This window comes from Podarcis cretensis, assembly GCF_951804945.1.
Source record: "Podarcis cretensis genome assembly, chromosome: 2".
Classification (NCBI taxonomy): Eukaryota; Metazoa; Chordata; class Lepidosauria; order Squamata; family Lacertidae; genus Podarcis; species Podarcis cretensis.
Genome location: NC_137171.1, coordinates 126156708 through 126170953, shown reverse-complemented (window position 1 = coordinate 126170953; position 14246 = coordinate 126156708). Strand labels below are relative to the sequence as shown.

At 48.8% G+C, this 14246-nt stretch overlaps 1 protein-coding gene across 1 annotated transcript; it reads left to right on the top strand.

The window, feature by feature from the left end:
* The first annotated feature begins 342 nt into the window (after positions 1-342).
* LOC307206161 (uncharacterized protein) lies at positions 343-12232 on the top strand. Its single transcript, XM_079958966.1, has 6 exons — positions 343-453; positions 3137-3610; positions 4542-4665; positions 6382-6467; positions 6624-6750; positions 8915-12232. Exons 2-6 carry the CDS (start codon positions 3173-3175, stop codon positions 11248-11250), a joined length of 3111 nt encoding a protein of 1036 aa, XP_079815092.1. The 5' UTR covers positions 343-453; positions 3137-3172; the 3' UTR covers positions 11251-12232.
* The last annotated feature ends 2014 nt before the right edge of the window (positions 12233-14246 follow it).

The following is a 14246-nucleotide window of genomic DNA, read 5'->3' as shown; positions in this document are numbered from 1 at the left end:
GGTTGGGCTAGATGACCCCTCGGGGTCCCATGCAACTGATTCCATGATATCCCTTTGCTTCCCCCCCCCCCCGCCTTGAAAAACCCCCACCAGCACTGCAGGATTTCCTGCAAATCGCACCCACCCACACCCCTCCCTTTCCCACCAAGATTTGGGAGGAGGAAGTGACTATTCCCAGGGCCCTCTCTAGGGCTGCGAGCAATTGCTTTTTAGCCCTTGGGGGGCGTGTATTTCCTTTGCAAAAAATAAATAAAGGCGGTGTGGGGGGAAAGCCACTGAGAAAGGGGCGGCCGGATGCCTAGAGAGGCAGCTGGGGGGGGGGAAGGAGGAGGAGGAGGAGGAGGAGGAGGAGAGGAGCAGCTGAGCTTTGCAAGATTCGATTCCTCTCCTCTCTCCGCTTTGCATGTGGGAAAGAAAGAAAAGATCTTCCCACGGGTTGCATCCCTGGATGAGGTGAGTGACAACTGCCCCCCCCAATCCCACTTCCCCACAACTTGGGCTCGAGGGGCGTCCCGGGGCCAGGGAGGGGGGTGTGCAAAGGGGGGGGCGGGATTTGGATGCAAAGATCTGAACAGTGAATGGAGGCTTAACAAAAAGAAAGAAGGGCAAGGGAGGTCAAAAGCATATAAAAATACTCAAAGCATTTATACAGATACTCAAAGCATGTCTTTTCGATAGTCTCCAATATGACCTGCATAAGGACACCAGTTTAAGAAGACCAAGCCGGCTTCATCCTTTCATCTGTTTTCATCTCTTTTTTTGGCCTGACTATAAATCTCAATTTTTGTGTGAGCTCGCTCTTTCCCTCAAACAAAACAATGTGACCCCAAGGCAAAGGTTAAGCAGATTTACCTATTTTTCTTTCCCCCCATTTTCTCTTTCCCTTATTGATATGTTTTGTTACCTCTCCCCTCCCCCCACCTAGCTGTCAACGTTTTTTCCCTTTTTAAGGGAAATTCCCTTATTCCGAATAGGATTCCTTGCAAGAAAAGGGAAAAGTTGACAGCTATGCCCCCACACCTTGAGAGTTATGGGTGCATGTTCTGCAAGATGAGAGTTTTATATGGCGTCAGTTTTGCTGATAGAATTCTGCCTATCACTCTCGATCCTGTGCTCAGAAGCCCCTGCAGTCTTCTCCACTGAATCACGCCCCCCAACCTGCTATTCTGCCTTCCCTTATTTCTGCTTTAAAAAGCCAAATACTTCACAACACCAACCGCTCTGAATCATCTGCCTCTTTCATTTTCCAGGTAACTGTTTACTGATGTCTGCAGGTGTTAACAATAACAATCGTATACCACCCTTTATCCAAAGATCTCAAGGCATAAAACACAACACCCCCCCCCCCCACAAAATATATAATAAGAACAAAACAGGCCCATTAACAGAGTGTTAATGAGCCCAAAGCCTGGCTGTAGAGAAAAGTTTTGCCTGGCACCTAAATGTGTATAGTGAAGGCACCAGCTGAACCTCCCCAAGGAGAGAATTCCACAGATGGGGAGCCACCGCAGAAAAGGCCCTTTCTCATGTTGCCACCCTCTGGACCTCTCGAGGAGGAGGCACATGAAGAAGGGCCTCAGATGGTTATATTAGTGTCCGGGCCAGTTCACAGGGAGAGAGGCTTTATAAGTTAAAACTTGCACTTGGAATTGTGTCCAGAAACTAATTGGTAGCCAGTGCAGTCGGACCAGGATCGGTGTAAGGCTATAGAGGAGGTTAAGGGGTGATATGATAGCCATGTTCAAATATATAAAAGGATGTCACATAGAGGAGGGAGAAAGGTTGTTTTCTGCTGCTCCAGAGAAGCGGACACGGAGCAATGGTTCCAAACTACAAGAAAGAAGATTCCACCTAAACATTAGGAAGAACTTCCTGACAGTAAGAGCTGTTCGACAGTGGAATTTGCTGCCAAGGAGTGTGGTGGAGTCTCCTTCTTTGGAGGTCTTTAAGCAGAGGCTTGACAACCATATGTCAGGAGTGCTCTGGTGGTGTTTCCTGCTTGGCAGGGGGTTGGACTCGATGGCCCTTGTGGTCTCTTCCAACTCTAGGATTCTATGATTCTATACTCAAACCGTCTTGCTCTGGTGAGCAACCTGACCGCTGAATTCTGCACCAGCTGCAGTTTCCGAACAGTCTTCAGAGGCAGCCCTACCTATAACACATTGCAGTAATCTAACCCTGAGGTTACCAGAGCATAGACTACAGTAGTTAGGCTATCCCTGTCCAGATAGGGGAGTAGCTTGGCCACCAGCCGAAGATGATGGAAGGCACTCTGGGCCACTGAGGCCACCTGAGCCTCGAGCAACAGCATAATAATAATAATAATAATAATAATAATAATAATAATAATAATAATTAATTTATTATTTATACCCCGCCCATCTGGCTGGGTTTCCCCAGCCACTCTGGGTGTCTTCCAACAAAACACTAAAATACAATAACCTATTAAACATTAAAAGCTTCCCTAAACAGGGCTGCCTTCAGATGTCTTCTAGAAGCCTGGTAGTTGTTTTTCTCTTTGACATCTGGTGGGAGGGTGTTCCACAGGGCATGTGCCACTACCGAGAAGGCCCTTTGCCTGGTTCCCTGTAACTTGGCTTCCCACAGTGAGGGAACCGCCAGAAGGTCCTCGGTGCTGGACCTCAGTGTCTGGGCAGAACGATGGAAGGTAGAGATGCTCCTTCAGGTATACTGGACCGAGGCCGTTTAGGATCCAGGAGGACCCCCAAGCTACCAACCCGCTCCTTCAGAGGAAGGGTAACCCCATCAAGAGCAGGTCACCTCCCACCCACCCGGTTCAAGTAACCACCCACTAACAATGCCTCAATCTTTTCTGGAATGAAGTTTGGTTTGTTTGCTCTCTTCCAGTCCATTACCAAGGCAAGACCTCAGTGTCATCAGCATACTGCTGACAGTGTACTCCAAACCTCTGGATGACTCCTCTCAGTGGTTTCACGTGGTTGTTAAATAGCACAGAGGATAGGTGTTGAATTTTACAACTTTGTTGATTCATTCCTGTATTGCCTTTATGCATTTGTCAAATACGGTTCCAGTGTTTTAATTGTGTGCTAAGCTGGGGCGTTTGAGCAAATGACAACGAAGAAATATCTAAAACGAACAAACAAATGTTCTTCAGGTCTTCTTGGAAGCTCAACTACTGCAGAGAACAAAGATGGAAGAGAACAAAGATGGAAGAGAACAAAGATGGTTAGCTGGACCTGAGGCAGGAAAAGGACCCCATTTAACCCAAGCTGGGAGCAGCGGGGACTTCTGGAAAAGGGCACAACAGAAGACCCTCGATGAGGACAATGAAAACCCAGATGCTCAGCGCCAGCACTTCAGGGAGTTTGGCTATCAGGAGGCCGAGGGCCCCCGAGAGGTTTGCAGCCGACTCTACAGTCTCTGCCGCCAGTGGCTGAAGCCAGAAAAGCACACCAAGGCCCAGATGCTGGACCTGGTGGTCTTGGAGCAGTTCCTGACTATCCTCCCCCCGGAGATGGAGAGCTGGGTCAGGGAGTGCGGAGCGGAGACCAGCTCCCAGGCGGTGGCCCTGGCCGAAGGCTTCCTCCTGAGCCAGGCGGAGGCAAAGAGGCAGGGAGAGGAGAAGCAGGTGAGAGCTGTTTAATCCTTGCAGGGCCAAAAGGTGGGGTCAGACTTGAGGAATTCTCTCCCTCCCCCGATGGCAGCAAGGGAGTTTATTCAGTCATCATGGTGAGAGACAAAGAAATCCAGTCAGTCCTCAATAATGGCGTTGCTCACACTGAGCTCCTCCCCTTGCTTTCTAGCAACAGCACCTGTTTCTTCAGTGTCTTCAGTGGTCAACTGTCTCTGTGCCCTTTGTTCTTGCGCTCTTAATGAACGCCAAGTTCTAGGGGACGGGGGATCAGCTATGTTGTCCAGTGACAACATGTCAGCTGGCTCTGCCTCTCCTCCCACTTCTCCTATCACCTCCCAGCTCGTTTGTTCATCTGCCTCTGTGCTGTGATCTTCCTCGAAACCCTGCTGTAATTCAATGCTCTCCACCCCATTCCTCCTCCTCTTCAGTCCATTCCCTGACAGGTGGGTGGCATGATCCATAGGATTCTTATATCCACACCTTTTGCCCTCCCTTTCCCTGCCTCCTTCCTCTTCTAATGCCTCTCAACTAATGGGCTCAACTAGGGCCAGGGCCTTTTCCGCCCTGGCCCCGACTTGGTGGAACGCTCTGTCACAAGAGACTAGGGCCCTGCGGGACTTGACATCTTTCCGCAGGGCCTGCAAGGCAGAGCTGTTCCACCTGGCCTTTGGTTTGGACTCAGTCTGACCCTTATGTTTCACTCCCCTTATGGTTTTGATGAAGCTGCATTTTAAATTGCATTTTAACCTGTATTTTAAATGTGTTTTTTCTTCTTCTTCTGCCTATAATGTTTTTACTGTAATTTTACTGCTGTTAGCCGCCCTGAGCCTGGCTCTGGCCGGGGAGGGCAGGGTATAAATAAAATTTATTATTATTATTATTATTATTATTATTATTATTATTATTTATTTATTTATTATTTCAGGTGGAGGGGTGGAGAGAAGTGGCCAGAGGTCCTCTCGAGGCAGAGGAGGACACCCTGGGTCCCATGCAGAGGCCACAGTTCAGGTGGATTGTGCTGGAGGGTGACGGAGGAGCTGCCTCGCCAGGTGAGGCTCCACAGGTGATCTTGAATCTCTCAGGTGTGCCAATCGCTCTCCCTGTTCCCCTGGAGCTGGGGGGCGGGGCCATAGCTGTCAACTTTCAGATTAGAAAACAAGGGATCAGCAGCCTCAGAGAGCCAGTGTGGTGTAGTGGTTAAGAGCGGTGGACTCGTAATCTGGGGTTCGCGTCTCCGCTCCTCCACATGCAGCTGCCGGGTGACCTTGGGCTAGTCACACTTCTCTGAAGTCTCTCAGCCCCACTCACCTCACAGAGTGTTTGTTGTGGGGGAGGAAGGGAAAGGAGAATGTGAGCCGCTTTGAGACTACTTAAAGGGAGTGAAAGGTGGGATATCAAATCCAAACTCTTCTTCTTCCAAGAATTTGATCTTCGGGTTCCAATGCCTTCTTATGACCCCTGAACCATGAAAACCCCAATTCCAAGGACTCTGTCTAAGGCGATTCTGTTGCCTGTGGAACTTTGGACTCACTCACGATTGGAAGGGAGCCGAGTACCTGGAAGGTTGGCATCACCCTATACACCCCTCACGTTCCCCTGTATGGGACAATACCAGACCTCTGAGGTGTGGCGAGATCGCTAAGGACAGACGGCTCCTCAACACCACTGACCCACCACACCCAGTTGGCACTGCGCCCCGACAGCTTGGCTCAGACCAAACTCCAAATCCAAACTACTACTACTACTACTACTACTACTACTACTTCCTCGAAAATAAGGGATCAGCAGCCTCACCTGTCCCGGGAACAGTCTACAGGATATCTAACAATCCAGGATAGCCGTGTGAAACGGCACTGGAATAAGGGAATTTCCCGCAAAAAAAGGGAAGGTTGGCAGCTATGGGCGGGGCAGAAACATTTGACTCCATCTCCTCCCACGGTTTATGAAGATGTGCTCATCTACAAAAGCTTTGCTAACTTATTTAGCCCCAATCCATCACTTTGAAAGGAAGCAAAGCTGTGATATGAGGAGGGAGGGTTGTTGTTGAAGTTTTTCTCACCAGGTGCTGAGCTGTCAAAGGTGTCTGAATGAGAATATATTTCTTCCATGGCTTTGGTTTCTTGTAGAGCAGATCCTACTGGGGGGAGCCCCTAGCGTGGTTATACGCCTCCTTCCAGCACCTCCTGCAGCCAAGCTGGTGCCCAAAGTCTTGCTCTGCTTTTGTTTGGACCACATCACATTCTTAAATCAATTCAGAATCAAATTAATGGCAACCATTGGGCTAGAGTTCTATGAAGATTACAGAAGGAGAGAGGGGGTCAGATTGTGCCCTGGCCAAAGGTCTGGTGGAACATCTCTGTCTTGCAGGCCCTGCGGAAAGATGTCAAGTCCCGCAGGGCCCTGGTCCACCAGATTGGGGCCACAGCCGAAAAAGCCCTGGCTCTAGTCGAGGCCAGTCTAACCTCCCTGTGGCCCGGGACCTCCAAGATGTTTTTGTTTGAAGACCGTAAGGTCCTCCGTGGGACATACCAGGAGAGGTGGTCCTGTAGGTACGAGGGTCCTAGGCCATATAGGGCTTGAAAGGTTAAAACCAGCACCTTAAACCTGACCCTGTACTCCACCAGGAGCCAGTGCAGCTGGTATAGCACTGGGTGAATGAGATCCCACGGCGAGGACCCCGGAAGGAGTCTCGCCGCAGCATTCTGCACCCGCTGGAGTTTCTCAAGGGCAGCCCCATCATCCCATCATTTTTGTGTCCCTCCCAGGCGGCGAAATGACCCTGGAGCGTCCTTCCGGCCCTTTTCCTCTATGGGATGGAGCAGAAGCTGTTCTTACCAAGCCACCGGATCAGGTAAGAGGAGAACGGTTCGAGAGATTGGAGGCAGGGGCAGGCTGGGTGTCTCTGGGTTCCCCTTTTGATCCTTCCACACCTGCCCAATAAGAAGCCTTTGCACGAAAATGCTGATACCTGTGTGTGTGAGAGGGGACAAATACGTTCTTCTTTCAGAGCCCAGTGATCTTTGAGGAGGTGGCTGTGTTTTTCACGGAGGAGGAGTGGGTACTGTTGGATCTGGGCCAGAGAGCTCTGCACCGAGAAGTCATGGAGGAGATTTGTGGGAACCTGAGCTTTCTGGGTAAGGATCACTCTTTGTTTTCTTCTGGTGTTTGAGGCAAACCTATGTAGGGTAATAGTGGGGGAGGGTCCACCCCCCTCACTCTGAGATGATATGGCACTACACAAAAAAAACCCTTCACCACCTGTGAAGCCATGAGCTGGGTTTCTCAATGCGTGTTTTGCTAGCCCCCTTTATTTCTGCGGCCACCAAAGATAACATTTTTTGGAATTCTCCAGCCCTAGCATAGCCAAGCATAAAGGAATGTTTGGAGGTGAGGTGGTGAACCCTCATTCTTTGGAGGTTTTTAAACAGTGGTTGGGTGCCCACCTCCCAGGGGCTTTTTAGTTGTAAATAAGGTGTTTTGCAACATGCCCTTTGGGGCCCCTCTACAGTGTATAGCTTCAGTCTTCGTTTATTTGTTTGTTTATTACAGTGGACGCTCAGGTTGCGAACGTGGGAGGCATGTTCGCAACCAGCAGCATTCACAACCCACAACGCCACATCTGCGCACACGTGGGTTGCGATTCGGTGCTTCTGCACATGCGCAAAGCGTGATTTAGCGCTTCTGCGCATGCACGACCGCTGAAACCTGGAAGTAACCCATTCCAGTACTCCCGGGTTTCAGCACGTCCGTAACCCGAAAAAACACAAGCTGAAGCACCTGTAACCCGAGGTAAGACTACAATGACAAGAATGGCTACTGTACTGCTGCTCCTACAGTACTGAACTAGTCCTGCTTCACGTCCAACTCAAACGCAAACTTGCAGGGTGTCAGGCATGGAGAGTACTCCTCTTCCTTCAGCAACTTCACAGTTAATGAGCAGTTGATAGACTTATAGTCCTTTTATTACAGCATCATGTTTCAAGCACAAAACACACATCTCTCTGCAAGGCTAGCCTGACTCCTCCCTTCCACTTCCCCAGCAACATCCTGAGTGCCAGCGGGAAGTTCCTCCCCCTCTCTGCCTTCTCTGATATGATCGGACCTCCTAGATTTTGGGGAGGGGGGGTCCCCCCCCACACTCTCCAATGACGTATCTGCTAGCTGCTCCTGCTCGTCTCTCAATATCTCCTAGCTAGGCAACTCCTGGGGAATGTGTTCTGTGTCTGTATCTCTCTCTGCTTCTGAAAACGTTGGAGGCAAGGGGGGGGGCAATCTCCCCCCTCCGCTTCTGAGAGGAGCTGATCTGCCTGTGAACGCATTTCCCAGTCCTTGTCTTCAGACCATTCCCTGACACAGGGGGTTGGACTAGATGACCCTGTTAGGATTCTTGCTCCGTGTTTGCAGTCATGGGATTGTTTTCTATCACGTGACGGTGTATGTTTTCATTCCACAGAGTGGGAAGTGACGGAAACAGGATGCTTTGATGTTACTGTGTTCCGTGATGTGGGACTGTTGCCCTTTGTTCTTTTTCTGTTTGCTGTCTGATGAGAAAGAAGGAAGAGCTAAGTCAGAATGCTCTGAGTGTATTATATGTAAATAAAGTACATTAGCCAAAATGCTGAGCTATTGAGTCTGTTACGCGAAGGGCTAACACTCTGCAGGATCCCTAAGCGTGCCAATGCCTTTCGGTATCAGTCGCTGTGATGTTCGGGCTGGAGAAAGCTTTTGAAGCTCCTGACCAGGAGGAGACCTAGGTAGACCTGGGAGAAATCCTGGTCTGAGCTAGGTGGACCAAGAGACAGAGGCAGCTTTTTGTGTTCCTGTGCCTTCAGAAGGCGCCTGAAGCTCATCAGGGCTAGCACCAACAGAATCTGGGGAAGGGCTGTAGCTCAAGGATAGAGCTTCTGCTTTCCAGATGGAACGTCCCAGATTTCATCCCCAGCATCTCCAGCTAGGCTGGGTGGGTCTGCTGCCTGAATCCCTGGAGAGCTGCTGTTGGTGGACCAATGAGCTCACTCAGTATAAGGCACCTTCCTATTTTCAGGATCTGTGCATTGAATGCATTCTTCCTTCCGCGATTCTAACAGTGTCCTTTGGAAAAGGGCTCAGAATGCCCACTGAGACCTTCTGTCCCCATACAGAAAGATCTGAAGGGGAGTTGGTGCCTGTAAGGGGGTTTGGGGGGTGGGCCTTGCATGCACATAAAAGAGAAGCAGCTAATTGGTCTTGCCCCTGATGAGGTTGTTGGTTTCTGCCTTGTCATCCTAACAGGATTTCATTTTCCTTTTGTTTCCCAAGCAGAAGGTGGTCAGTCCAGCGAGAATTGCGTGCAATCATCCGCAGAGCACGAAATGTGGAAAGAGACATTTGGAAACCAAAGGGGACCTGAAATTGTCAGTCCGAATAAGCAACAACATTGTCAAAATAATATAAGTATCCAGACCGGGGAGAAACCGTACACATGTGCTGAGTGTGGAAAGAGCTTCAGCAGTGGAGGAGACCTTGCTACCCATGAAATAATCCACAAGGGGGAGAAACTGTACAAATGCGTAGCTTGTGGAAAGACCTTCTGCACCAGTGGAAATTTTAGTAATGAAAGAATACATTCAGGGTGGAAGCCACATGTATGTGCCGAGTGCGGAAAGAGCCTTGGTGATAGCATATCACTTGCTAAACCTCTAGGAGCTCACGCAAAAGAGAAACCAGATAAATGTGTGATGTGTGGAAAGTGCTTCAGGTGTACTGGGAAGTCCCTGAAAGAAAGGAAGAAAGCTGAGAAAAAACTGGCCATCATGGCCAGGAGCAGGAGGGCTAGAACAGCCCACACACTGAAGGTCAAGCTGGAGGTGGTGGAGCGTGCAGAGCGGGGGGAACGAAACAAAGACATTTCTTTAGCCATGGGCTTGTCAAAGTCTACAGTCCGTACCATATTCAACAACCGCGAGAGGATAAAAGCAAGCGCTGAAAATCTGCAGAGCGAAAAGTTAACCAAGGTGACAACAGGGCGAGCAGAAATTTACGAAACTCTGGAGAGGCTGCTGGTTCAGTGGATGGACTGTCACGGCGATCGGGGCGCCCCGTTGTCCTTCCTTCTCATTCAGGAGAAAGCTCTGTCCTTGTTTGAGGACCTGAAGAGGAAGAAGGCCGAGAAGGGGGATGCGAGTGCTGTAGGCATGGGGTTCAAGGCGAGCAAGGGGTGGTTTGACAGATTCAAGAGGAGGGCGTACCTTCACAACGTTAAGCTAAGGGGAGAGGTAGCTACTGCCGACGCTGCGGTCGCATCAACCTACCCCACACATTTCCAGGAAATCATTGAGGAAGGCGGGTACCACCCGAAGCAGATCTTCAACATGGATGAAACAGGGCTGTTTTGGAAGCGCATGCCGTCTCGGACGTGCATTTCCATCCAGGAGGCAAAGGTGCCGGGGCCCAAGGTTTCAAAGGATCGGCTGACGCTGCTGCTGGGCGGTAATCTCGAGGGTGATGTGAAGCTAAAACCCCTCCTTGTGTACCACTCAGAGAACCCCAGGGCTCTGAAGGGGATCCCCAAATCAACTCTGCCCGTTTTGTGGCGTTCCAACAAAAAGGCATGGGTCACTCGCGAAGTTTTCAGCGACTATATCAGGAGCTACTTTTCTCCTTTTGCAACTGACTATTGCCTGGAGAACAACCTGGACAACAAAGTGCTTCTCCTGCTGGACAACGCCCCTGGCCACCCTGTCAGCAGCCATGATTATTCTGACAATGTCCGTGTTATGTTTTTGCCTGCCAACACGACTTCATCATTGCAGCCTATGGACCAAGGAGTGACCGTCAAATTCAAGGCTTATTATCTCCAGCTTGTCATGAAACACGTGGTCACGAAGAGTGCCGAAGACAACAACAGAAGCCTCGTGGACATTTGGAAAGAATTCAACATAAGGAAGGCTGTGGATTTCATTGCTACAGCTTGGTCGATGGTTGCAAAAGAGACTCTGAACGCTGCCTGGAAAAGCTTATGCCCCAAGTATGTTCGTGATCACAGAGCGCTGGCGAAGGAGTTGCCCGCTGCACATAAGACTATTGTGGACCTGGCAGCACAGGCTGGCTTTGAGGGTGTGGATGAGGAGGACGTGCGAGAGGCGCTTGCGTCTCGCACGGAACGCCTTACAAATGAGGAGCTGATTCAGCTCGATGAGCAGTGCTTTGGTGGGAAGAGGGAAAAGGGTGAGGGCAAGGAAAAGGAACAGAAAGTTATCGGCATGAAAACGCTAACTCAAATGTTGGCGCTGCAAGGTGGCTTACTGTCCGTGACGGGGGAATATGACAACAACTTTGAATGTGCTCTAAACACAAAATTGATGCTCGATGAATTAATGGAGCCCTATACGTTTCTCCATGACAAAAACCAGAGGGAGGCAAAGCAGCCCACAGGCCACGATCCTTTTCACAGGGAACCAAAAGACAGCGCTTCTGATCTCGAAGCCCTGCCTTCCACATCTGGTTACGTTCCTCCCGAAAAGGCAGTTGCCATCAAGGAAGAGATCGTGGTCATCGAGGTGAACGCGGAAGAAATGGAAACTGAACCTGCAGACAGAACTGATTCACAATCTTCCATTTCCTTGAGTTTGTCTTGCCCTGCACCATCGCCTTGAATACAGTCATCTTGCTAAGGATTGGGATAAGGAGAACCTTACGGGACTTCAAATCATTGTCTGCGGAAAATGTTTTAGTTAGCACAAACCATTGGTTGTATTCAACTAGCTTTTACTCTAAGAAGAATCATAGACACTAATGACCATAACTTCCTTAGGTCCATTAATTTTAATGGGTCTACTCTGAGTAAAAGTTAGCTGAATATAACCCCATTTATTTACATTGGAGGAAAACAGGTAGGGCCAAAAGGGGTGCTTTTTTAAAAAAATGGGTTTTAAAAATTAGCTTCCCATATAATTTTTCCAAAATATCCAACTAAATACAAAAGACAACTGCACATTTTTTCAATGCTGATAAATATATTGTATGTCATTTCCTATTGTTTGCTGTAGGTTTGCTGTAACCTGATAAAACATACACTACTTAAAAAACCCAAGTTGAGGAAAATGAGGGTAGGAATAAGGTAGAAGAAAAGAGAAGAGAGAAAAAGGACCAAACCTTATTCTATGCATTCTTGTACCACATTTATATATTCAAGTTGTCGAGTTCCTTCCAGTGCTGTACAAAAGTTCATCTAAGCTGCAAGTACTGAGAAGGTGATGAATTGTTTGGACGTTAAATCTTTATTTGTACCTTGAAACGATGTTAAAAAATAACGTTCCGGAGCAAAGTTTCTATGTATTGCTAATCGTTCTGTGTGAATCAGGGACCAGAATGTTTGAATGTGTGGTCACTTCCACCATAGATGAAAGTAGGTCCCTTTAGTATCACAACCATGGCAACACATAGGGCTTATTACAACTGATGTAATAATGTGCTAATTGGGCTATATATGTCCCATACCATCTATGCCACATTTCGTGTGAGAGTTTTCTAATATTTGCCAACAGAGATATACTTGCCAACCACAGCCCTTTTCTGGTGGAATCGTCAGTATTTGTTATTAAATCATAATACCACACTGATTTTAAGCTGGACAAATCACCTAGCTGGGCTTTTTATCGATCATAGAATTCTGAAACTCTTCCTTTACCTCTTTTCCCTTGCCCAGGCAGGCCAGTAGAGCAGCCCCCTCCTTCCTCCTCCCACCTCTGCCCTCACCAGCCCACCTCTCTATCCACTCACTTGCCTTTTCTTTTGTGATGCCACAGGCAGGCAGCAGCCAAAGGCAACCTTCGCAGCCTCCTCAGGCCCCACAACAATCTGTGGTGGGTGCAATCCAATAGTAGCTCATGCACCCCAGAGTCCGGCCCAGCTGAAACACTGAGAGGCCAACCAGGTGAAGGGCTTGTGGTGCTTTCAACCCAGGGACATCTCCTGCCTCTCACACATCTGTAGTTGCTGCCAAGTACCCCTGCCCAGCCCACGGGGGGAGGGGGGAATAGTTTGGGTGGATTGTGTGGCTGGGGGATTTTGCCCATTTTAGAAGGGTATCATAGAATCATAGAATCATAGAGTTGGAATAGACCACAAGGGCCATCGAGTCCAACCCCCTGCCAAGCAGGAAACACCATCAGAGCACTCCTGACATATGGTTGTCAAGCCTCTGCTTAAAGACCTCCAAAGAAGGAGACTCCACCACACTCCTTGGCAGCAAATTCCACTGTCAAACAGCTCTTACTTTCAGGAAGTTCTTCCTAATGTTTAGGTGGAATCTTCTTTCTTGTAGTTTGGAGCCATTGCTCCGTGTCCGCTTCTCTGGAGCAGCAGAAAGCAACCTTTCTCCCTCCTCTATGTGACATCCTTTTATATATTTGAACATGGCTATCATATCACCCCTTAACCACCTCTTCTCCAGGCTAAACATGCCCAGCTCCCTTAGCCGTTCCTCATAAGGCATCATTTCCAGGCCTTTGACCATTTTGGTTGCCCTCCTCTGGACACGTTCCAATTTGTCAGTGTCCTTCTTGAACTGTGGTGCCCAGAACTGGACACAGTACTCCAGGTGAGGTCTGACCAGAGCAGAATACAGTGGCACTATTACTTCCTTTGATCTAGATGCTATACTCCTATTGATGCAGCCCAGAATTGCATTGGCTTTTTTAGCTGCCGTGTCACACTGTTGGCTCATGTCAAGTTTGTGGTCAACCAAGACTCCAAGATCCTTTTCACATATACTGCTCTTAAGCCAGGTGTCACCCATCTTGTATTTGTGCCTCTCATTTTTTTTGCCCAAGTGCAATACTTTATATTTCTCTCTGTTAAAATTCGTCTTGTTTGTTTACCTGTGTCTCATTTATAGTGTGTGTGACTGCATACACATTTAAAATGTCTTTCTCTACCTCCCTAAATCCTGGCAGTTTGTTAAAGGTTCCGGGAATTCATTCTTTGTGTTTTGAATGTAAATATGTGTTGTATGTGTAGTCTTTTGTGAGCGCCACCAGTGTAATGTGTATCTTATGCTGCCCACAACAGTTTCTGTCATTCCTAAATATATGCCTCCAGTCCCAAAACTCTGGACCCCCATGAATCGGGGTGCTGAATGCTGCAGTCACAGCCAGCCTGTTTCTCCCCATAATTCCTTCTGGGCTCTGGATTCTTCTGTGACCCAGGGGGGTTCACAACATAACATTACAATATATAAACCACAGAACACATAGTAGAAATAACAACCACAGCAAACCAGCAAACCCCTCTCCCACAACACATTTAAAAGGGCATAAGATGTCAATCAGCCAAAGACCTTGAAGAGGAATGTTTTTTGCCTGGCGCCTAAAGGTGTATAATGAAGGCGCCAGGCGAACTTCCCTGGGGAGAGCATTCCACAGACGGGAAGCCACTGCAGAGAAGGCCCCGTTCTTGTGTTGTCACCGTCCAGAGCTCTCATGGAGGAGACACACAAAGAAGGACCTCCGAGGATGATCTCCAGGTCCAGGTAGGTTCATATGGAGAGAGGCGGTCCTTGAGGCATTGCGGTCCTGAGCCATTTAAAGTAGCGGTCCTGAGCAGTTCAACTCCTTCAGTTGCCAGTTGTGGCTGGGATCTCTCCTGGCTG